Source organism: Melospiza melodia, chromosome 1, assembly GCF_035770615.1.
Source record: "Melospiza melodia melodia isolate bMelMel2 chromosome 1, bMelMel2.pri, whole genome shotgun sequence".
Classification (NCBI taxonomy): domain Eukaryota; kingdom Metazoa; phylum Chordata; class Aves; order Passeriformes; family Passerellidae; genus Melospiza; species Melospiza melodia.
In genome coordinates, this window is record NC_086194.1 from 20,888,479 (window position 1) to 20,912,829 (window position 24,351).

Below are 24,351 nucleotides of genomic sequence, written 5' to 3' on the forward strand. Positions count from 1 at the left end.
TTCAAGATTGGCCATGGCAGTCTTTCGGCATGTCATCCAAGTTTCTCCTTTATGCTGATTTAAATAAGTTTTAGTCATCAGCTAAAGTTGACTGATAGCAGATGTTAAAAATCTTGGGTGAATAACTGCCAATCATTTCCTCAGAAATTACCACCTTTGGAAAAGAGCCTGAGTTTCTGCAGTGAAAGAGTAATTTCACTGAAGATATCAATTTGTACCATCAGAAATGAGTAAAGCAGTGTGGGAGAACATTAGCCAGATGTTGGACGTACACACAGCCAAATTATTGTAGCATCAAAAATCTTGATTTTGGTTTATCATACCTTTTCTTTGTTTGGTGTTGCAGCTTTAGTGTTTACATTAATGCAGTTTGGGGAGGAACTGATACAAGTTTCTCCAAGCTTCTTTTACAGAGCTGGTTTTTAGGCAATAGCTCAAATGGAAGGCTAAAAAATCCTCTTCTACAGAACCTTTTCCAAACATTTGAGTGTATTTGGAATCATTATCAGATGATTTACTAAACCCCATTGTGCTTAAAAAGGACTTGTTTCAGCATCCTATTATTACTGCTGTAAATTTTCTTTTAGGAAAATCAACTACCTGCCCAAAGTATAGAAGTTACTTAAATTTCCTGTACCTCCAGAGCATCATCTGTCACTCTTTCAAACTCATAATAGTCAAAGTAGCTTTGCTGCTTTTCTGGTGCACCATTAACCCAGTTGGTGTAGGAAACAGTGCTTCCATCTGCCCAAAGAAATGTGGACTCTGTGTTGATATCATTCATTCCAATCCAAACATTAGTTGTGGCATGCTTCAAATGATAGAAGAGGAAAGCTGGAGAGAAGCAAAGATTTCTCATTAAGGAAAGCTCATCATGACTTGACTAAAAGAGGGGAAATGTGCAAAAGCCCAAAGGGGGGGATGTAATAAAAGGATAACCTTTTCCCCTACACAGCCCATCTGCCATTAATTAAATGTTTAGATAAGCATCCCTTCCCCACTGTGTATGCACACATAGGGTTTCAGAAAGTCCTGTTGCCAGTGAGAGAACCAGGAAATACAGATTTCTGTCAGTATGAGAGATCTGTGGAACCACCCTCAGAACACACTGGAAGTTTCATGAAAACAAAGCAGCTGAAAGACCTAGAAACAAACTTTATTTCTTATATGTAAAAATTTTAGCTATTGCCTTGGAGTTTGAAGTTAAAATAAACCATGGAGTGACCTGGCTAATAAGCAATTTTCATCAGGTAATCCCATATTTTATATTGGAGAGTGTAGCAGTTTCTTTAGTGAGAGATAGAGATTTTTTCTTTCAATAGAGCCCATATACATACCTTGCACTTGTTCATTTGGTATAGTAGCCAGGTTTCCTCCCAAATTGAAGCAAACACCTTGTGCAGCATGCCATGTGAGATTTCTTGTTATATTGGAAGCAAATACTTTGAAACACTGGGAAAAAAATCAAGCACTTTTCTCAAACTAGCAAAGACTGGAACTATTATATGTGAATGTTATCAATTAGCTCTAAGATGTACTTTTCTGCAGAAAAAGAAATCAGGGCTAGAATGAGTGACAGAGCTCAAGGGTAGAAAGTCTGGATAGGCAGACCCAGGCATACTCTTATCCCTCCTCACTGTACAACGTGTAATCTGGGAGCCTGGTATCAAATGAACTGATTGTAACGAGGTCAAGTACATAATCACTTTTCACATTTTCATCTGCCTTCTTCTGCAGTAATAGAGGCATCATTTGAAACCAAGAAAATGTGGCTTTGGGTGACACAGCTGCAGGGAATTATCTCTGCTGGGCTTTGTCCCCCTTCTGATAACTGTGGTTACAACTGTTCATCCTGCCAGAGGCTGTGAGATATCCTTTGGCACATTGACCTGGAATTCTGAGGATGCAATAACAGCACAGTGTACATAAAGTAGACAAAATAGCCTTTGGTAGATGGAGCTTCAACTCAGATTGGTACTAACTCTTGTCTTACAGCAATGAGTACTTCCGGACTGTGACTGAATGCAAAACTGTCCTCAAAACAATTGTAGTAGGCATCATCTTTCTGAATTCAAAGCTTTGTGAACCCCTGCAGGCAGAAGGGATTGCTCAAATATATTCTTTCTAAACCTTTCCAATTTTTACAAGATTGACCATTACAAACTTGCATTTCTAAACAAAATAATGTACAGAGGAGGAGAGGTTTTCTTAACAGTAATACACAGTAACAGTGTATTTTAAGCCTGCACAAACTATGCTCTCTGAAATGTACTCAGCACACACGTACTTTTACTTTGTATTTCTCTGCAAAGTTAGATGTCTAAGTCACCTCAAAAAAAGCCCAGCCATCCAGTCTGCACATTTTGACTAAGCAATTACTCTCCAGATTTACTTTATATTCATAAAAAAATGTGAGGTTTTCGGTATTTTCTCTTCATTTCTACTGCTTTACACAATTTACTGAAGAAGTTTGTTGACATACCTTGTTGTTAAAAAATATCCAACTTTCTGGACATCCTCCGGGAGCCAATGGAGAAGGAAATGTTGAATTAATAGAACTGTTATGTTTTTCACATACAAATTTATTGACAGAACCACAGTTAATGTCATTCCATAAGCCTGAAAAAAAAAAAAAAAAAAAAAAAAAAGAAAAGATTCAACATGTTATAGTATTTAATATTTGGTAATAATAATTTATCACTTTTTTAAAAATGAACACAATTTTCTCTATTTTGTTTTTCAGGCTGCAGCTTGATCTGAGGGCAAAGCAACCTGGCACCTTCAAGTAGGCTCTAATAGTAACAGTACTGTAGCCCCTTGTAGTTAATTTGAGCTCCTTGACCCATCTGCTCCTTGCTCAGGGCCCTCTCCACAGTGTCTATACCTGTTCATGGGGGTTTTTGTGAGCTCTGGCATCATCACATTACAAGCAACGGGGGAAATACACCAGTAAGCAAATTTAAAAAAAAAATAAGATTCAGAAATTGATGAGAGAAGAAATACCAGATCAATCTAATGGCACAATAGATGTCCAAACATACTGCATTGATTATTTGTAAAACATAAGTTTAGAGATCAATACATATGTACTAAATTCCAACTAGCCTCATTAAAGTTACAGAAATAAACCCAAGAGGAATTGGAGCTCTAGGATTTGCAAGAAATTTCCATTCTGGTGTACTTGTAAATGTATCTTAGGACATTAGATGTATTTCTTTCCTCATTGACTTGTACATTCAACTCCAATTTCCTGTAGCTGCTGTAAATGTTTTCTTAAGTTCATAGTAGAGAAGATAGACTATTCAAATTTTTACTGAAAGAAGTAGTGAAAAGCCCTGTAAAAAGGAAAAAACCCAGAAGGAAATCTCTGCTTTAAATGACTCGTGGTACTGAAATCTCCTCATTCCATGGGCATAGACTCTTCCATGGCTGGTGGTCTTATGACTGGGAAGAGCCACTGCATTGTGCTGGTTTATCACTGGAAAGAAATTGCAGAAAACAGCTACTAAAGATTGGTGACAGTTGACAGCAGATGTTTGACAGCACTAGTTATAATCCCAGCAGAGACAAATAAAATCTAATAGTTTTGTATTGTCACTTACCATGCTCTGACAGCATAACCACACAATTTTCCTCATTATTTGCAAAGTTGGGTTCATTAGGAGCCCAGGCCACATAGGTTACTGGAGTTCCATCCACCCAGCTTAAAGAAAATATAGATAAGTAGTTATTAATTAATATCTTCATTTTGATATGGTAGTCTTAATGAACACCTCATGAGTAAGAATGTCTATGAGGATTTATGGAAACTGACGACAATGGGAAGGGCTACTAGAGATTGCCCTTTCTTTGCTTGATTATTCTACTTTGAAGACATTTCTGTAAAAGATTTCTGGTTGCAAATTAGAAAAATAATACACCAAGCATATTTTCTGTTAATGGCCACAATTGTTTTGACAACATTTAATAAGAGTAATCAAAATCAGTTATTCATAATACATACTAAAGAGAAGGATATTAAAATTTCATCTTAATAGCTATTACAATAACTATTTTATTCCTAGGTAACACTATGCTTTTCAATCTGAGCATTTTTTGGTTTTTATAGGTGAAAACAAGAATGAAAATACTTTTCTCTGGATTTACTCTGCTCTGTGGGGGAGTAGGGGGGAGTGTTCTATTTTCTGGAAACGAAAGGACATTCTGTCAACTTTAAAACTGTCCTTTCTAAAGCACCCAAGTTGCAACTTTTTCCTCATTGTTTCCTCAACTTTTTCCTCAATGTTCCTGCTTTTTACTTTAATATATTTCTGTTGGAGGAAGAGGAGTTTTTCACCACATTTTAATCAGTATTTCAGAATTTAGATCAATAAGCCTGAAGTGGGAAAAATTTCAGCTGCATCATCTATGTCTTGCTGCTGCTGATACAATTGTTCTAAATAAAGGAGATTATCACCGGATCCATGGAATTCTCTATGTCCCTAATTTGACTCCTAAATCAGGAGGTTAAAGCCATTTACCAACTCAGTCACTATCAACTTCTCTCCCCACTCCTCTTCTGCCTTTCTCAAGGTAAGTGACTTACATACATTCAACAGTGGCCTTAAAATAGGAAGGTTAAAGTCAAATCTCCTCTAACCTTTTCCAGATCAACCTCAGAAGGACTTTTTTTCACCTCCGAGGTACATCCTAACTAGCAGGTTGGAAGGTAAGCAGTGTATCATGCTCTTTGCTATCTCTTAGCTTAGTTTTGAGTTGATTTGTACATTGGTATTTTCAGAATACTTGTTACTGTTTCTGTACTGTAAATTTCTGCTGACTTTTCTCCTGGAATAGGAGTTTGCAGAGATTGCCTTTTGTAGTCATGGCCTGTGTCTTCCTAACTCTGGAGAATCCCTCTGATATATAGATAAAAAGCACAAGAATGCCAAACCCTACGATATAGGGCATGTTTTAAGTGTATGTGTGCATGTTCATAGGTATAAAATTCAGTATAGCAAAATATCACTCCAATTTATGGGACAAATCTCTGGAAGAAACTTGAGAAAGTGTGTATGGAGAGTAGAGCTGCCAAGATTTTCTTTGGCTAAGTGCTTCCTCAAGGAAAAAAAATGTTCTTTTTGGGGAAACTATTGCACTTTAGAATATTCTAGGACTATTCCATTTTGCTTTGTACACGGTATCTGGAGCAGCCTTCAGACTTTCAAGAGAACATATTGAGTCCCTCCAGCTTCATAAAATATTCCATTTGTTTCTACATGTTAGAAGCTGCACCAATGATCTTAACTTACCTGAACTTTTTATCAAGGCTCACTCTCAGACCAATGAAGTATCCTATTCGCTCTCCCCCATACCTCTCCTAAATCAGAAAGACACCACTTCAATTTAAAAAAGAAATCTTTGAAGCAAAACAAGCAGAAATTGATACACCATTGATTAGGTCCACAGAGCAGCCACTGAAGCCCACAGCAGTAAAGAACCTGCTTGCAATTAACTGCTGCAATGTGTTCATATGCTCAGGCACAGAAGTCAGGCTTTCATCTGGGACATCAGAGCCAAGACCTGCAGCTCTGAAGACCTTTAGGATGGAGTAGAAAAGCAGCAGATTTTGAGTCAGAAACTGGTACTCCTTTTTTATTCTCCCTCGAAGGCCAGCTGCTTTTCAAGAGAGTTGGTACCTTCCCACATCACTCTTCCTGTCAACTGCATCAGCACAGCTGGGGTGGAGCAGGGGAGGCCAAATCCCATGGGATCAAAGGGTGTTTTTGGGAATATTTCATTAACAAAACTGCTGATGCCTCTGCTTCTGAGATAGTTCTACAAGCAGTTTGTCAAAAGTGTTTTTACTTTAGGCAGTCTGTTTATAATGATTCTTACATTTTCTTTTAGTGCTCTCTTCAGGAACCTTCTCTCGCTGTTACTATTAACAACAGCTAGGTCTGCAGAATTCTTCCTGCAAAACTCTTGGGCTCTTTCCATGGAGACCTGTTCTTTGCTGATATAGTAGAGCTTATCTTCATATATGACCCATCCATCTGCAGTGGTTTTATATTCTGGAAGATAAATAAGGTACCCTTAAATTTTATATGTGTTGAACGCAAAAGCTTTTTCTAGAATAACAATTTTAGAAAAAATATTTATAATAAAAAAAATAGATACAAAGACCTACCATATGTGTCAATTGGTTCAGGTTTTAATAACACTCCTGCAAAAGAAGAAATAGAAGGCATGATACATCTCTTTAGAGTGTGTTGTGATGTAGCTTATGGCTGACTGCAAGAAGAGGGAGGAACAAAGCAGAATTCTTCACCCCATCGCCATTGACTAGTAAGCAGGCTTAGCCACACAGTTCAGCTTCACATTGCTCAAAATGCAAGGTCATCTACTTTTAACTTTGTACCATAAGCAGTGCTTCGCTTCAGCCAAGCCACGGCTTTGGCCGAATCACATTCCTGCACAAAGCAAGGCAAGGGAAAATTGTTCTTCCAAGCCTGTAAGTCACAGCAGACTTATCTGAAACACTTTAAACTGTGGCATACAGCTCCTTTACTGATCCATAAGTAGATATTCTATAATTCACCTGGGGGTATTTTCATCAAGAGGGAGAAAATCTCCACTAGATTTATTTTAGCTCTATCAAGAAAACTCTCTGAGTAATATTTATAAGCAAAAGGAAATACGACTTTATGAACATGCATATATATATTAAGGTATAGATATAGATGATATAAATATATAAAATAACTGTGAGTTATTTCTGGTTGGGATAAAAAAAGAAATAGCACTGCTATGAACCGTTGCTTTTCCAAAACCAGTTGAATCCTGAATAATTCTACAGGAGAACCTGAAGTACCATGAAATCTGACAAAGATATCATACTTGATTTCTAGCTTTAGCTGTGTTAATATAAAAACCAGTATTGTAAGGAATACAATGCTAGCCCTTACAACTCCTTAACGCCAACATTACAAAAATAAAAGCAAAAGATACTTAATATCAAAAAAATCTGTAATCTTGCAAACATATGGATTATTTACACACCCTATTTTATGTAAAGAAATATTCAATTCATTCTTATCAGTCATAATTGAAAAATCTCAGCCCACAATATGTTACTTAATGCTCTTGACCTCTGTTTGGAAAAAGAAGTTCTTCAAAATTTTGCCTCTTTCTCCAGTAACTTAACTTAGAAAGCAACTAATAATTATAGTTTTTTAATCTTCTTGTCAAAAAATAAGAAATCTACCTTGTTTTATTTGGCAAACCCAGTTATGCTGTACTTGACAGACCGAAAGAGACCATGGTAGAGAATTTCCCCCATCATTGTATAAGCCACAAAACTGGAGTCGTCCTTGGTTCCTTGGACTACTATCCCAATTTGTGTACCTAACCTATAGAAGAAATCAACTTTGTTACTCTTTTCATCTCTTTTGATAGCTGTACTTTCAACTGGAAACTGGAAATGAATTGCTTTTGTCTCAAAGATCCTGGTTTTAGCTAAAAAGAGCTGGAAATGCAGGGAGAGTGGTTCACTCCACTTCTGGCCTGGTTCAAAATTACATTGTCCAGCATCTCTCTGGTGGCAGTGACCATGTCATGCATCAATTCAGCATTACTTTTTTCCCTTCCCTGTGGCTAATGAGGACGGGACTGTGACTTTAGGGAGGGAAGTCATGTCCTACAAATCTCAGGGATATACCTCTGAAGAAACTGACATCCAAGTGGTGAGGGAGACATATGTGATACAACACACCTATTATTGCCAAGAACTTTTGATAGCATCCCTTTCTTAAACTTTTGTGGAAAGAAACAGGATAAGACAAAAGGTCCTTGCTTGTGTTAAAGAAAACCAAAGAATAGGGACTAGTAGTAAATGGAGGGTAATAAAGAGTAAAATCCTGCAGGAATTTTTTTCACAGTTGTTGATATTTGCATAGGCTCAAGAGATGACCGGATAAATTCCCAGAAATACATAAATTAAAATTGCAGACATGAGCTCCAGTTCTAAAAGACCTTGTGCCATCACTTACTGGGGGATTCAGGAGTATACTGGGCAACATGCTCGCTGTTTCATTAACTTTTTAGATATTTATGTTTTTATGTTTTGACCTTAGGCGTAAATATTATCTTCTTGGAAGAGAAAATAAATTGGAGTGTTATGCAGAAAACCTACAGAATCTGCTGAGATGCAGATAATTTCCATGTATTCAAATGTTTAGCTGCGATATTAGTCATAACAATACAGATTAGCAGCTACGTAAATGTTTTAAGATTGGTGGTTTCTTTAATGAGGATAACAGCAAAAAGCCAAAAAGTACATATACAAATCCCAAAGTATCTTAAGCAAACAAATATGATGAAAAATTAAGATACTCACTGGAGAGCCATCACTCCAGGCAAATCCTTCATCTGGATTCAAGGAAAATATACCAAGCCAAACTATTTCAAACAGACAGCGAGCAGCCCTAAAAGAAAGTACAGAACAGAGCAGTGAGTAAACATCAGCACAAAAAAACCCCAGAAATACATAGTTGAAATTCCTAGAGCACATTGTAAAAGCAATGAAGTTGAAAATTTCCCTATTACCTTCGGTGAAGTGCATACACATGTTCTTCATAGAAATGTGTAACATTTCTCTGGTTCAGTGTCAATAGCTTAGTTGTCATACTTATTAGTAGTATTGATCATGTATTGTCCCAATGTACTATTCACTCAGGGAAAACCTTCACAGATTCAAAAAGTCATTTCAGTACTGAGCACTGAAAGGTTGATAAATACCTACTTCAAGTAGATACATTGATCATATTTTCTATCCTTGTGGAAATACCACTAATTTCATGTTTCTAAATGAAATCTAGTAATCTTGATACTGGTGGAGATTTTTAAACATTTTTCTGGACACAAATCACTCCTTTTTTTTCCACAAAAAGGTTAAAATAGTACTGAATAGATAAATTTCAAAATATCACAGGTCTTTTGGCTTTTGAGGAATCCATACATTTTAGAACTCATCTAGGATCATTCATAATAGTTCATATGAAATTTTTTGAATCTGGTAAGATAAACACACATCAAATACCAACCTCATTGCTTGAATTAGGAATGGCATCTCCTCCTTAGCGTTAATGGTGACTAGATCCCCTCCTATTTGTCTGCAAAAGTCTCGCGCTTCAAACCATGATTTCTTTCTAGTATGTGATCGGCAAAAACACTATGGAGAAATTAATTTAAAACATATTATATACATGTTACAATAATAAAATAATTATAGTCTTGTTTAAACATAAATGAGATTTCATATGAGTCGAGTGAAAGTCCATAAGAGAAATAACATTTCCCACTGGTTTCTAGAATTTTTGCACTACAGCTGTAAAAATTCTACTACAGCTGTAAAAGTACTACTACCTACTCAGCATAGTGGTAAAAAAAAAGGAATTGCTAGAGGAGAAAAGGCAATACTGCTCCCCAACTCCCTTTAATTTGTTTTAACTGAAGAAAAGCCTAAGCCAGCTTCCATATGAAGGGAAAGAAGTGTAGCTGTGTTTGAGAGGCAAAATGGTCTGGGAGGAGTCTGAAGATTCAAGCAAAATAATGACCTCATGGTAATTTATAACTCTCATTTTACATTTGCAGAATGATGTCTAACTTATTTAAGAGACAATAAGCACAGATTTTGACCAAAGTTAAAATTATGATTTGGGGATAAAGGAGCTCAAAAAAGTAGCATTCCAGATGAATTTGAAAGAAATAAAAAAAAAAAAAAAGGAGAAGGACTCATTAATTCAATAAAGCAATAAAAATATTAACACCTTATACTTAGCACATTTCAGCTTTGCATGATCCCAAATCACTGTTTGCACATTACACTCATTTCTTGTTCAAACTCCTTTTTTATACCTGCTCAGATACAGCTGACTGTATTTCACAAGTTTTCTGTAGCTTTGCATGAGAAACTCTCCAGTAAATGTCCTTCATAAACACTGGTTTAATTAACCTTTCACGTGACTTTTTATCTATTTTTTGGTGGGTAAAGTGCTGATTTTAGCAAGCTCCAGCCTTAGGCGTTGTGCTGCTGGATGCTACACTTCACTGTTTGTTCCCTGAACTGCCCCATGTCTCAGGCAAACACATCTTTGCACAACAGACATAAAGAGCAGCCCTGACAAACCAGCTTTGCCGCCTCTGCTGTTTAATATGGAATTTTGACATTTTCCTTTTAATAATTTTAATACAGAGTTGTTTCCTACTTTTTTCTTTTTCTTTTTCTTTTTCTTTTTCTTTTTCTTTTTCTTTTTCTTTTTCTTTTTCTTTTTCTTTTTCTTTTTCTTTTTGTCTTTCTGGGGCCTTGATATTTATGTTCCTCTTCTTCCATTTCCTGCTCCAGTTCCTTCAATCTCTGAAGTACAAACTTCCTCATTTTCTTTCCTGTGCCCTCCTCCCCTCCCTTCCCTTCCGTTCCCTCCCTTCAACCTTATCTTTCTTCCTTAGTTTCTCCCCTCTCATGGATATTTTACTTAGAAGAATTTTGGGGGTTTTGTTTTTTGCTATATTCCAATCTCAGATATTGCAAAATTAAGATGTCAGTTCCTTTTTTCCCCCTTGTTTATTTTTTCCCTGCCCAAGCTGATTCTTTAACTATCCAGGCACTTACTTTAAAACAGGAACTTCTATAGTTGTTTGATACCCAGCCTTCGGGGCACGTGGGGACCAGAGCAGTAGTTGGAACAGGTGGAACTGTTGCACCCTTTGCCCATTGTTTGCAAATATATTTTTGCTTTGTCTCACAGTCAAGAACATCCCATAATCCAGCTGCAGTCCCTGTTTTCATGGCTACACATCCTGGATTATTTCCTTTAGGGGAAGAAAAAGACCACAAAAAAAAAAAAAAAAAAGCTGGATATTTTCTAAAGTGTGAATTATTTAATTCTGTCAAAATCTTTCAGCAGCAACCATTCACTTTTTGCCATGCAATAACATTTGAAAAGAAAACTTGTATTTTAGGTTTTAGGTGGTTTTCATACAGGCAGAGAAGCATTTTCTGTTTGAGGAGGTAATGATCAATATACAATTCTACAATTGTTTTTTTCTTTGCATTTTGAATATCCTGCATAATTAATTCTTTGGGTAGAAAGTAGAGTGAGAGTTTTTACAGTGAAATCTTGTGTTTTCAAGTGAGAATCTCATTTCTCTTTATGTTAAGCCTGTTTTACATGAGATACCATTACCTCGGTCATGAGTGGTTTTCACATAGATGGCAGCAGCCCCACTGGTGCATACAGAGGGCAGGGATGCAAACCCAGGCAGCTTCAGGGCGAAACTTGTCCCATAGTGTTTGCTGTAATTTTAGATTTTTCTCTCAAAGGGAGACAGAGCTGCCTACATTACACAAGATGCAGTCAAATGCACAAAATGGGCTTATTCAATGGCACGTTTGTGTTTTTTCTTAATTTCCTATTTTTAACATTTTATTTAGGGATTTTTGGTTTGTTTTTTTTTTTAATTTCTGTTGGGCACAGATCTGATGTCTTAATGGACCTGTTTACCATGGTGCCATGAGCTGAAATGAAATTCAGCTATAGATCCATCATTTTATGGCAATTTAATACTTGCGTTTGTTCCTAAGAGCATCCTTTGCCTGCATCAAATTCACCTACTGTTTTACTGATCATGCTCAGTCACTTACTCTTCTGATACCATCCTGAGTTTTCTCACAGGCATATCTTTGCCATCAGAAATAATTTACTCTCATCAGCAAATCTTGTCACTTCATTATTGCACATTTTCCATACAGTCTGCAAATATATTGAACAGCATGGGCTTTGGCACAGGTCATTATGGGGTTCTGTTGGTGAACACACTTCCCTAGCTAAAAAATAGCCCTCATTAAAAAAATTCACCTTCCAGTCGGTGCCTTTTTATCAATATTTTTATTCATCTAAGAGCTTTTCTGTGTTACATTAGATTAGCTGAAAGGCTTTTGGTAATTGAGATAGACCACACTAACTAGATTTCCCTCATTCATATGCTTTCACATACTGTGTGGAGCTCTGAGAGATCTATAAGCATGACCTCCCTTTCCAGAAGTGATTTTATGTATCTTTCCCACCGTTTGTTCTTCATTTCAGATCCAGCTAATTTACTAATGACTTATTCATCTGTATTTCTCCATATCTCTCTGTAACCATTTTAAATGTTGGCTCCAAATTTGTCTTCTAGCAAAGTTTAGGTGTCAAGGCAGCTTTAGCAGTTCCTAAATACTTCTGCAGCCATGCTTAGTCCTGACTTCATGCCATCAATTTCCTCCATAATCTATTTTCTTGATATTTCAGCTTGAAATAGACTCTTCAAAGATACCCTCACAAGGAAACTTTCCAGCACGGAAAGTCCATTTTCTTCTCAGTGAACACAGATGAAAGGAAGCAGATTTTTCTTTACTATTCCAGCCTGATTGTTGAGGAATGCATTTGCTGTGGGTACTTTGGTTTGCAATCTGCAGTGCCAGCTCGAGATTGAGCTCTGGCTGGTGGGACCCAAGGCAAAGGGCTGTGAACTGGTGCTGACCCTTTGCATAGCAAAGGACACAGGTATCAGAGGTCCAGCCAGGTGACTGGACACCCAAGGTCTCAGCAGGGGCCAAGGACCCCAGACATTGCTGCATTTAGACTGTAAAACAGCCCAGGGTTTCCTCTGTTCATGGTCCTTCCTTGGAAGCACTCAGCTCAAGCTGTTATTTTATTATAGCACCATGATTGAATTATTTTAGCAACCAAAAAATCTGGGGAAACCCGGGTTCAAGTTGTTGAGGAAACCTTGTCTGGCTGTGTGAGTGTGGGGGTGTATCTGGGGAGGACCTTGGTCCAGCTCAGGTGGTGTGAGTGTGACTCCAGAGTGGCCCTTGGATGGCCAGACAGGGAGGATTCCTTAACATGACCTCTGAGTGCTCTCCTCATGCTCTGATCATTTTCTGACAGCATAGACTCCCTGGCAGGATTTCCTCTTATGGTATTTGCTAAGGTTTTGCTAGTCTTTGTCTTTCATATTTTTTATTGGTTTTGTATTATATTTATAACCTCACTGAAAGTTTTCAAGAAAATCTTCAGACAGTCACTGAGAGGAACATAGTATATCCCACAAAAAGCCGTTTTCCTCATGGCTTAATGAAATCCTTTTTTCTGTGCTTCTGCACAGTATGAACACATTAATGCAGTTTTATTAGTATCACACATAAAAATAATAATGGCACAGTGATTTTTGATACTTTGAGTGTGTAATTCTAACTTAAAATCCATATTCCAGTTGCTCTGTTTCAACCACTTCTCCCAGGCTAATTTTTTCACTAGAGGGACAAGTGTGGAATAGTCTTCAGACTCATTTGTAACTCCTTCTATCTCCCTGTGAAGATGGGCCAAAAGTTAATCTTATGGGTAAACATATCAGATGTCCTAATATAAAAGTGCAGTTTGAAATTTTGCCTTTGAAATTAGAATATGGGATATGAAAAGTGCAAGTACTTATAAAATATACCAAAAGTTTAAAACATAAAGTTCAGAGGACTATATATCAACACAACCTAAATAGGGGCCACATTGTCAGAGAGCACCCACCATCCCTGATCACAGCACCCACCAGGCATCCCTGCATCCCAGTGTGTGAAGGAGACAGCTTCACCATTGGCCCAGCTGAAAGTGCCTTGATCCTGCACATCAGAGAGGCCAAGCCAGAAATATTTCTCAGGCCTCAGCCCAACAAGGCTAGTGAGATAGGCTTGTTCATATCTGTAAAAAACATCATCAAGATGCAAGTGAAAACAAAGGCATTTACCCAAATCCTGACAGTCTAATGTGATGATGGAATTTTTTCTCTTATTCCGTGCCTCAGGCTGGGGGAGAAGACCCCACATAGGATTCAGATTCCATATGAACAACAAAAAAATGCAAGACTTTTTTTGTAATTCAACTGGAGACCTTATCTCTTAATTAAACATTTTGCTGCATGGTGTTGTGTTAGTTTTTCTAGGAATATTTCATAAGATACAATCTTTAGTTATTTAAAAGCAAAGAAAAAGTCATTATCATACCTACTTTCAACTGTGGCTAAGTAACCTTCTTCTCCTTCACAAGTGGTGTTTGCTTCTGAAAATGTTGCTGGAACATGTCCAATAAAATAGCAGTAGGTCCCATATCTTCTCCAGCCCTGTAACATGATTTTCGGATTTTCATACAAATTTTAAATAATTGGGGTATCATGTATTAAGTGAAATATGACATTTAAAAATTAATGAAGCACAATGATCATGAATATTATGAATGAGAAACTTTTTGCAGTGAAATGACAGATTCCTCCTAAGTGATTTCTGTAAATGGTTTTTTAAAATTTAGAGTAACTGAGAGAGAGGGAGAAAATTAATAATAAAATAAAACAAAAAACCCTCCCATGTAAATAATACAAATAATACAAATAATTCTACTGGATTCTCAATGTACCTATTTCATCTGAGAAATTGATGTTTCATTCTCACATACTTACTTTTTTGCAACCTGCAAGGCTACTTTCTTTTTCTCCAGCTGTTTGTGATGTAGCTTTTCTTTTACAAATGTAACCAGCCTTCTTCTCACATACATGGTCTGCCCAATAGCCATTCTGTGTCAGGAAAAAGTTTGAAATAAAAAGAAGATAAAGATGAATAATCTAAAGGAGAAAAATAATGTCTTTCCTAATAATGAAAATTATTTTTTGTCTTTCTCCTTTATTTTTAAATTGAATATTTTTCCTTATCTAATTTTCCTACATGATACCAAAACCAAATCTGCTCATCAAATCTGTGAAATAGTGGAGTGGTCTATAGCAGTGTAGCCTCAGCTGGCAGGGATAAGAAGGGAGGAGGGTGCATGGAGCTGCTCCCTGATCTGTTGTGCTGGGTCCTGCACAAGCAGTTATGCAGGCAAAGAAGCAAGCAAAGAGAAGCCAACAAGAATCAGAGATCCCCATATACCACCATTACCACCAGAGGAAAAGGAGGTAATGTTCTCAAAATACCTTCAGAGACCTGGTTTGTAGCCCTAATAATAATAATTTCATTTGTGACTGTCAGAAGTACTTAAAGAGAAAATTTCACTAGTGATGCAGTAATGCTTTTGGTGTTTTTAAAGGCCACATTCAATCTCATTCTCAATCTCATTCAATTCAATCCCTGCATCTCTTCTGGCCTTATCCATTTGCTGAAATAGCAGAGCATGTTATTCTTTTATTAAGTATTTCTTTTCAGTATGGAAGCACAATATGTACTGAGAAATGTCACCTGGCCCTTGATCAGGACACAGTCTTCTGGCCTGTTGTTTGTAGTGGATGGCTCTCCCAGGTGCCATTTTGTGTATGTCACTGGGGTGCCATCACTCCACTCAAAATACATTTGAACCTTACGGTCATTCAGCCCAATCCACAGCTTGTCTGTTGGCTCTGAAGATGGAAACAGAGATAAGAACTCTTTTGGCACTCCGTCCTTTTCCCAGTTCCAACCATTAGGCTTTGGACATACAGGTCCTTTCACAAATTTATGAATCATGTTCTATGATAATTTTATAAATTAATAATTTCATATCGATATAAAAGATTAGGACTGTATGCTTTGGAAAATTAGGCTGTAAGGAAATTCTTGCACTGAGTGAAAAAATTTTGCTCCTCCTCCCAATAACAGTGGGTGTGAATTATCAGCCTAATGCTGATATGCCATGATGGTAGGATAGAAGTCTGAATAGTTACTTTTCAGTTCCATTGCACTGGTCAAATTTTAGAATACTGATTTTATGTAGCTTGGAGCATGAATGTTTTAAGCTTCTTTCAGCAAAATGAAAAAAAATAGAAAGCCCCTAAGCCCCGCCCCCCAGACCTACATCAATTAGTTTGGCAATAAATAAAACAATAGCTTTGACAACATGCAGAATTCAGCAGGAACTACCAATTCAGCTGTCTTGTTTTCCTTGCAGGCAAAGGCAAGAGACCCCCTGGAAATACTCACTGTACCCAAGCTGAGACACCATAAAGCTGTGCTCCTCAGGGCTTTGGATGCTGGCCAAGTGACTCCCTTCCTTCTGACAAGAGGCCAGAGCTCCTTCCCATCCTTTGCTGTCCCTGAAGATCTTATAGCAGTGATCCACATAGGGCACCCATCCAGCTGGGCAGGTGACAGGCCCAGGGTCACCTAGGAACACATCCCAAGGCTTTACAGCTCCAGGTGCTGTGCAAGGGACATGACACTCAAAATATTTCCACCTCATCTGTGCGAAAGTCTTAAACTAAGAATTTTCTTTTGAAATTCTCATCATTAGGAGATGATAAACACAAAATACAGTAGATACAAATGTGATTCTCTAAACCAGGCAATTTTTAGCTTGGAGAAGGAAAGCTTTTTAATACAAGTAATATCTAATACAAATTCTAAGTTTAGTCAAATGTCTGCAACAAATATATTAATTTTGTAATGTATTAATCAAATATATTATTTTTGTAATTCTTTAATTTTATTAATTTCTGTATCACCTAGTACTTCTTTGTCAGATAGAAGAAATCAGACATTATCTGCAGCTAACATAGTAGGTTTATGAATTTTTAAAGGATTGAGTATATTGATAGAGTAAAAGCCATCAAGATAAATTTATAGCTAGATAAATATATAGCGTCACACCAGCAGGGAAATCTTCATACACTTAAAATATCTTTTCTCACTTCAATGTGTTGATCTTCCACTGTCTCGATCTTCCACCACTTCTGCAGTGAACTCTGAACTTGCTTATCTGGATGCTGGTTGACCACAAGTCATGGAGAATGACTTAGAGCTGCACTAAGTTATGCATCTTTTTTTCTTGGGCTTATATTTACTAATGTCTCACTTCTGAAAAATAATTTTTGAATTGTTCTCCCTTTTGATGGTCAGTAGTCTGTGGACATAAAGGGGAGACCTGGCCCCTGAAACACAGACAGGAATGGCTAGTTGGAAATTCTTTGCTTTTGTCTGTTTCAGTCTGTGTGTTGTGGAACTGGAGATCAGAGTAGAAAGGTTGTAATTGTTGTAAAAAGCAAACCAGAAAGACAAGAAATAGTTCTATTTCTAATAAATGTTCATCTTTGTCAATATGTTCAGTGATTCAGAAAACATCTTCTACTTTAATTATCAATATGTATTAACATACCCGAAGGAACCAAAGTAAAATTCCTTTTCTTACAAATATAACCAAGTTTCTGATCACATTCCCAATTTTGCCATTTAGCTTTTGTTTCAGGATTCAAAACTGCACAGAGCTTTCCAGATTCTGGAGATGGACTTCCTTTGGGAAAAGTACAGAGAAAAAAACTTAACTTTTCTGAATGAAAAACAGAGCTCTAAGGTCTAAAATGCACATGAGAGACCACTCCTGCATGAAATGATGGAGGTCATGTCTTTCCCAGCTTTGGTAAGAGCTAAGGTATGTTTCCAGTAGTGGAAATGTCTGTATGAAATGTGTGTAGGTTAGGTAAGAGGACACAAACCTGTAAACTCATACTTTAGTTGTTAGTCAAGAAATGGAAGACTGAATATTTTTGGGACAGGCAGTGTTGCTTTCACAGCTAAAATATTTTTGCAATACGTTGAAGGTTTCTGTCTTATATTGCTAGAAAAAGAGATTTTTCTAAAGCTAAAGCAATAATAGCTAAAATACTTATCTCATAGCATAAATATCTGCTAATAAAGTTTACAGCAGTATTTGAAGTATGTATCTTTTCTCTTTGGAAATACAAAATCAAACAGTCACATCTACCTGGAGCCCAGTTTAAGTACTGGAAAGGGCTGCCTCCAATCCACTCCCATCCACTACTCAAGTCCAGTCTGTTGAGTCCAATCCACAGTGCAGAATCTGTACCTTCTGTTAATTCTAATTTACAAAAATAAGAGGAATTATTTTTTAAATCCCTTTTGTATTAGCAATGGTCACTAACAACATCTCTAGGAAGAGTTGTATTCCTGAATAGCAAATTGCAAATATCTGTCCATACTATAGAACCTAATACATTGAAAGATGCCAAAGCTTGAATACTGTAAGAAAGCAAACAAACAGAAACTCTCAGCTTTGTTCTTTCAACTAATGCAAAATGAACAGATTATATCCACAGAGTATATCCAAAACAAAATTGTTTCTGCAGAATAGGCTAAATTCTGTACATTGAAGTAGAATTATTGGTAGAGTATAAATATAAACAATAACAAAAATTTTTTAGAAGGTAAATTAATCCTTAAAACCAACAATAAATATTTCTTCCATATCATTTCTTCATCTAGATGTGGATACATAAGACTGCAATTTGATATCTGTAAATAACTGATATTTTTCAGTTTGCCAAGCGAATGAAAAAAAGAGCTGTCAAAACGGCATTTGAAACAAAGCAAGTCCTTCTTTTAGTCTAAAGATTAACCTTTTTTTCTTTCTTTTCTTTTTTTTTCTTTTGAAGTTTCCTTTTGATCAAAACTAAGTCTTTAATTTACTTTTCAGGATTTTTTTTCCTCCATTAATATATATATATATATATAAAATAAAATTTGTAAGATTTGAAAATATGAAGTTAAACTGTTACACTTGCAGGAAGCTGGAATACTTTGAATTCTATGTAAATTTGGCAGCAATTTTGATATGAACTTGCAAATTCTAAAATATTTTGTTTTCTTGGCCACACATATTTAGGTCCAGAGGCAATGGCCAAAATAATTTTAAATAATCCTTAGCTATTCTGATGGCCTGGACAGATCCTGAATGTAACCCAGGGTTTGCTTTACTGCCTTACCTTTAAGGTATGTTTGTTCATGAATGTCTGTGATACTCAGTAATTCTGCGTTTTGCTGCTGACAGCTCTTCCTGGCTTGGTGCCATGTGAGAGCTGAGTCAAAATTTATTTGGTAGTGAACATTTGTTGACAGATCTGTAGTCCACGTGCTGTCTTGATCTGTAGAAAGAATAATAACAGGAGAGGTATAGTAACTTGCCAAAAGAAAACTGAGTTGCAGGTTCTTGTTCTGTGTAGCAGGTTCTCATTCATCTCCTTAAATTTTACCTGGGCTGCCCTTTCAAGACCACTGAAAATGTTATGAGCAGATGGAGAAGGACAAAATTAAGGCCAGTAAGCTGACAGGTAAAGGTAGCTGCCTCCTGTTCCATGAAGAGAGACAAGTCAGGATTTACCACAAGGAAAGTGATTGCACAGGAAAATATATTGCATGGAGTGTCAATACATTGTGTGGGAGAAGTCCCAGGAGAACATTTTGAAATATTTGTGCAACATTTCCTTCTCTCTCTGGACAGCAGCTCCCACTGAGAGCTGTAAGCACTAGCTATACACCTGAATTTAGCATCAAAAAATTTCATAGATAACTCCCATTCCCATTCAAAGAGCCTCTGGATGTGGCTGTCACACAGCAATGGTGCTGAGCAGCACCATGCTCCTCCTCTGATTACCTTTGCATCTTTGATTTGTTGAAGATATTAACATTCTTAATCAAGCACAACACAAAATTTTATCAGGTAGTTGATGGTTCCCAAAACTCAGTATGAAGATGAATTTTAGAAAAAGAACTAGCTGGGAGTACCTTTCAAAAACTCTGAAATTATTCGATGACCCTATGTCACACTTTCAGGGCTCAATGTGTGAGGTATCTTTGCAGGAACCTGGAAAGCACAGCTGACTAGGGATGTGTGCCACACTGAAAGTCCACTTTACATCAAATGGAGTTAAGGGGCATTCTGATAAAAAATGATGATACTGAACAGGAGCCATGGGGAGAAATATAGAGGAAAGATGAGATGCGTCAGGTGGAGATTTCAATGTCATGAATGCAAAGCTCTCCAGGCCATAAAGGGAGATAGAGGGGCAAGTGACCACAGAAATCAAAGAAAGTGATTGAAATTGCAGAGAAATGCCAGGCAGCTGTCAAGGGGGTGGAAAGGCTGCTTCCGGGACAATATGAGCAGGGCTTAAAAGCATGGTTAAAAGGACACATTCCACTTTAGCAAAAAAAATATGTTCACATGAGAGTCATGCAAATTGAAACATTAACTTCAACATCAATCTTTCTACAGTGCTCTTTTTTGTGCCCACATCCATCACAAACAGGAATCCTCAGAGAAGGGCTGTACAACAGTGACAGCACACATCCTGGCTGGGAAGCAGTAAGGAGCTCAGAATTATTGTGCTGCTCAGCAACACCCCCACAGCAAGTGGGAACTGAATGCTGATTTACTCTTCAATCACTCTCTTCACATCTTTGTGCAACACGTCATTTCTTCGCATGGGCTGCAGCCCGCGGCAACGCATCATATACTAAACCACATCCTTGTGAGTTTTGAGTTGTTATTATAAAGATAATCATATTCTGCCCGTGCAGGTTTGCCAAAGGCCCTCTGAGGGCTCCAGGCAGGAGCAGGTGCCTCACCTGTGGAGGGGCAGAGGCCGTATCGCTGGTCCGTGTCATAGTTGGCGGTGGTGGCGCACCAGAGCCGGCCGTCAGCGCGGCCCGCGGCCGTGCACGCCGCCCACCACTGCTGACGGAACACGAAAGGGAAAACACACGGCGCCCCAAAAGCGTTGCCCAGCAGCGTGAAGGTCTCTGGGGAGACAAAATATAACATGAGTATGAAAAGTAACCGATGTACATAAACTAGGGAAAAAGTAAGGTCTGGGGCAGAATTGCATCTCAATGTGCTTTCCATGGTTCCTGTCCCATAATCATAAAAAACCCAGCACTTTTTCAGACTTCAGCTGCTGACATATGTTTTAGAACAATGCTATTCTGATATAAAGTAATGTATCATAGACGAGGTCTATAATTAAATTTCTGACCAAGACTCTTTTACAATCTTAATAAGGATCCAGAGCTCTACCCTAAGATAATTTCTATTTCAAACAATGTTAGGTTTTATATAACATGTGCAAGAGCAGGAGCTAATATTTATAAGTCTTGACTCCTGGGAAAAAAATAAACATATATTAGACTATCCGTCTGTGTTTTTATTCCAGTGACTATTCTAAGTACCTCGTACAGTGAAGCAGCTTGCCACATGCAAAGCTAAGAGTTCAGTGTTCAAATATCCTGTGAGGGGCTTTTAGAGCATTCATTCTAGATGTGGGAAAGCCATTCAGAACAATCAGTCTTCTGCAAATCAGAAAAGGTAATTGCACTAGTGACTGTAATTACTCTATGAGCATCCTCATCTGCTGAATCAAAAAAGCCATGCTTCCTCTGCTTAAATCAGAACTTTCAGACCTTACTCAACACACACATATTGTCCTTCATTCATGGGGATGTAAATTTCATATCCCTGTGACTGTATAAGAAACTTATCAGTGTTTCTGTGCTCTGTTAATAATTTAGTGACACATTATGGTGAGCAATAGCGAATTTAGAGAATACTTATACATAGTATAGAATGTTATACATAGTATGAGAGTAAGTATGTATATACACATTCACTAATAATATGTGTTTATAGAATATATAGAAGGTACATGTAATACAGTACTCGAAATACCAATGCACTATAATGCATAGACTAAAAAAGTGTGTGTATATAATACATGCTTGGACATAAATATTACATTAAATTCAAAGTTAAGTACCTCAATGCATGGATTTTCTAAAATTCTGGTGGTCAGTGAAGGAGTCAGAATAGTCAGAGCCAAAGATCTTAAATATTCTAACACTCAAAAAGTAATTAATGCAAAGGAGGAAAGAATCAATTTTTTTGTACCTTCATATCCTTGGGAACATAAAACATCCATGGACCCATAGATATTCCATTTATTCTTTGCACTTAGTTCCTTCTTTAACAAAACGTTATCATGCTCCTCATTGCCAGGACTGAAAAATAAAACCTCTCCTTGGATTGCAAGGATGCTTTCATTTCTGCATTCCCACCACTGGAGCTCACTTTTTGGATTACAGGGATACAGAGTGACCATGGTCTGATCCTTCTTCAATGGTACCCCCAGGCATAGTTTAAATTTCACACTCATAAGCTGATGATCTGTGATCCACCTGAATTTTTGTGATTCGTTGTCTTGATTGCAAGTGGCAGTTCTAACTGACTGTGCGATAGATGCCTCAAGACAGAGCCTGTTGACTTTATTATACACTAAAAATGTTTTAATGTCTGTAAAACAAAACAACATATAGCAAATAGTTATTATAGAATATATATGTATAGTGGATATGTGATATTGTTCTGCTTCCATTCACATGAACAAGAAGTCATTGCATTCATGTCAGATAAAAACATTCTATTTTTCGACAGGGTCCAGAGCAACATCAATTCTACTGATTAAAAATAAAATAGACAATAGAAAATGTATGTGATGGTTGTACAGCACCATGCTGTGGATCAGTGGGGGGCAGCAGCAGCAGCTGAGCACAGCTTGCTGGATGGTTTTACATCAGTGAATTCCCTCAGCCACACTGCCATTACCATTGCCTTGTTCCATCCAACCTATCCTCAGATTCATGGCCTGGTGCACTTCTGACCTTTATGAACTTTTCTCACCCTTCCAGATCTTACAGGTCTCCTGGTGGGCACACAGCCAATCTTTGCTGAGCCATTTGCCTCCCCTCCCCCAAATCCACCTTTCCTTTTCATCATATAAATGTGAGTGAACCCGTCTGGGCTTCTCAGGGGTCACTCTGGACTCCTCATCCTTGCTGACTACAAGATCTGCCATCCCCTACTTGAGCCATGGACTATAAAACTAGGAATGACTTTGGGAGGCCAGTCAGTCTGAGAAAGTAGCAAAGACTGGGGAGTAGCAGCATCTGGCACTTGCCTGGGTCTAAAGGCTGGTGGAAGTTAGAAGGTGCACCTGCACCAGAAATTGGGTCCCCAGCTCTCCAGGCAGTTTATCTGATCAAGCCTGAAGTGCTGGCTGCAAGGTAAGGTAGAAGCAGGGGAGCTAATTTCAGTCCTGCAATGAGTTTATCAGCAGCAGTTGTGAACCGTGCCTGTGAATTTGCTCTGCTGCCTTGTCTTGTACTTCGTGACCCATCTGGTTGTATTTCCTGCCAAAACTTGTGGGATTCATAACCAATGATACATGTCTTGAGCATGGGTGTCATATTTATTAAAAATCTATTTAAGAAGTAAAGACATTTCTTTAAAAAGCTTGCAAAAAAATTAAAATCAATGTAATTGATAATAGCCAGGACACTGAAAATAGTTCTTCTGGCCTGCAGGGAGACTGTGGTGATTAAAAAAATACCATATACTCTGAGACAATCTATGCCAATCCTCAGGAGTTAGAAAGCTGAAAGGATTTAACCTTAAACATTCAGATTTGCAGAATACCTGCAAGAGAAGTGCAGCTAAAGGGATAGCAATTCCACAAGAGTTTTCCTAAACTTAATCTGATTTTATTTAAAAAAAAAATTTCCATCCACTTTATCAATGCCAGTGAATTCAATGAGTCTGTTCAAAACAGTGAATAAAACCCCCTTTACAGCCATCATCTGTGAATATCTTAATATCCTACCACTATTTCTGCATTTCACCAGTCCTGAAGATTTTCCCTGCCTGATTTTGCAAAGCATTACCCAGACACCAACAGCTCAAAAAGCAGTAGTAAAGAATTAAATATTTTTTTTAAAAACAGCATTTAAACATGTATTTTCTTAGGTCTGATCTTCTGGGGTTATTGAAATTATAGTGCCACTATGTATTAATAAAACCATTAAGGATTGAGTCTCTGGTTCCTTCTCTAACCATTACTTTTTTACCTGTGAGGTTGTTCCCCTGCCTGTTGCCTGCCATTAAGAGGTTCCCCATCCCCACACTAACAATGTACATATTGGCAGTACCACAGAGCCACAACCACCCAGAAAAGCCAGAGGAGTGGAAGCGCTTTCACGACAACCTCCACAGGAAGCAAGCAGGAGGCACTTACCCGGTAGCTGCAAAGAAATGTCAACAAGAGAGAGAACAAGCAAGAGCCCAGAGAACATAATTGGAAATGCTGTTTCCTTCCCTTCCCTTCAGCAAAACCTGGATGCGGAGAGTGGCTGTGGTAAAGTCCTGCTGAGGAGAGGACAGTGGCTGGTCCTCCTCGGTTTTGCAGGCTGGACGGTTGGGTAAAGACTCCCAGTGCTAAATAAGGAAACATTCTGTCACATGCCACATTTCTAAAAGACAAGACTACGGGGCACAAATTTTACCCTCAAGAAAGAATGGCATCTCACTGGGGGCAAACCATTCTTCTTTGGGAAAGCAGGCGGTCCAAAGTTTTTATCTCACTACATTCCCACTGTCTCTGCTGTGGAACTCGTGGGGTCAAATCAACAACTAAATACTA

At 37.7% G+C, this 24,351-nt stretch overlaps 1 protein-coding gene across 3 annotated transcripts in view; it reads right to left on the reverse strand.

Annotated features, from left to right (window-relative positions):
- The window catches only part of LOC134415117 (macrophage mannose receptor 1-like), a 32,640-nt gene extending 8,537 nt beyond the window's left edge, over positions 1 to 24,103 (reverse strand). For 2 of the 3 annotated variants that reach the window (XM_063150428.1, XM_063150420.1), the window contains exons 1-22: positions 23,947 to 24,103; positions 21,768 to 22,169; positions 20,453 to 20,626; positions 18,811 to 18,969; positions 17,793 to 17,906; positions 17,187 to 17,321; positions 16,016 to 16,234; positions 15,299 to 15,456; positions 14,527 to 14,640; positions 14,078 to 14,193; positions 13,627 to 13,775; positions 10,652 to 10,851; positions 9,084 to 9,211; positions 8,378 to 8,465; positions 7,247 to 7,391; positions 6,170 to 6,205; positions 5,878 to 6,053; positions 5,292 to 5,359; positions 3,603 to 3,703; positions 2,483 to 2,619; positions 1,338 to 1,452; positions 638 to 834 (exon numbers count right to left, since the gene is read on the reverse strand). In XM_063150428.1, coding sequence (XP_063006498.1) covers positions 638 to 834; positions 1,338 to 1,452; positions 2,483 to 2,619; positions 3,603 to 3,703; positions 5,292 to 5,359; positions 5,878 to 6,053; positions 6,170 to 6,205; positions 7,247 to 7,391; positions 8,378 to 8,465; positions 9,084 to 9,211; positions 10,652 to 10,851; positions 13,627 to 13,775; positions 14,078 to 14,193; positions 14,527 to 14,640; positions 15,299 to 15,456; positions 16,016 to 16,234; positions 17,187 to 17,321; positions 17,793 to 17,906; positions 18,811 to 18,969; positions 20,453 to 20,626; positions 21,768 to 22,169; positions 23,947 to 24,004 — 3,189 coding nt within the window. In that variant the 5' untranslated portion in view covers positions 24,005 to 24,103. The remainder of the gene's footprint in view (positions 1 to 637; positions 835 to 1,337; positions 1,453 to 2,482; positions 2,620 to 3,602; positions 3,704 to 5,291; positions 5,360 to 5,877; positions 6,054 to 6,169; positions 6,206 to 7,246; positions 7,392 to 8,377; positions 8,466 to 9,083; positions 9,212 to 10,651; positions 10,852 to 13,626; positions 13,776 to 14,077; positions 14,194 to 14,526; positions 14,641 to 15,298; positions 15,457 to 16,015; positions 16,235 to 17,186; positions 17,322 to 17,792; positions 17,907 to 18,810; positions 18,970 to 20,452; positions 20,627 to 21,767; positions 22,170 to 23,946) is intronic. The other variant, XM_063150432.1, reaches the window with a different exon arrangement.
- Positions 24,104 to 24,351: the final 248 nt, after the last annotated feature.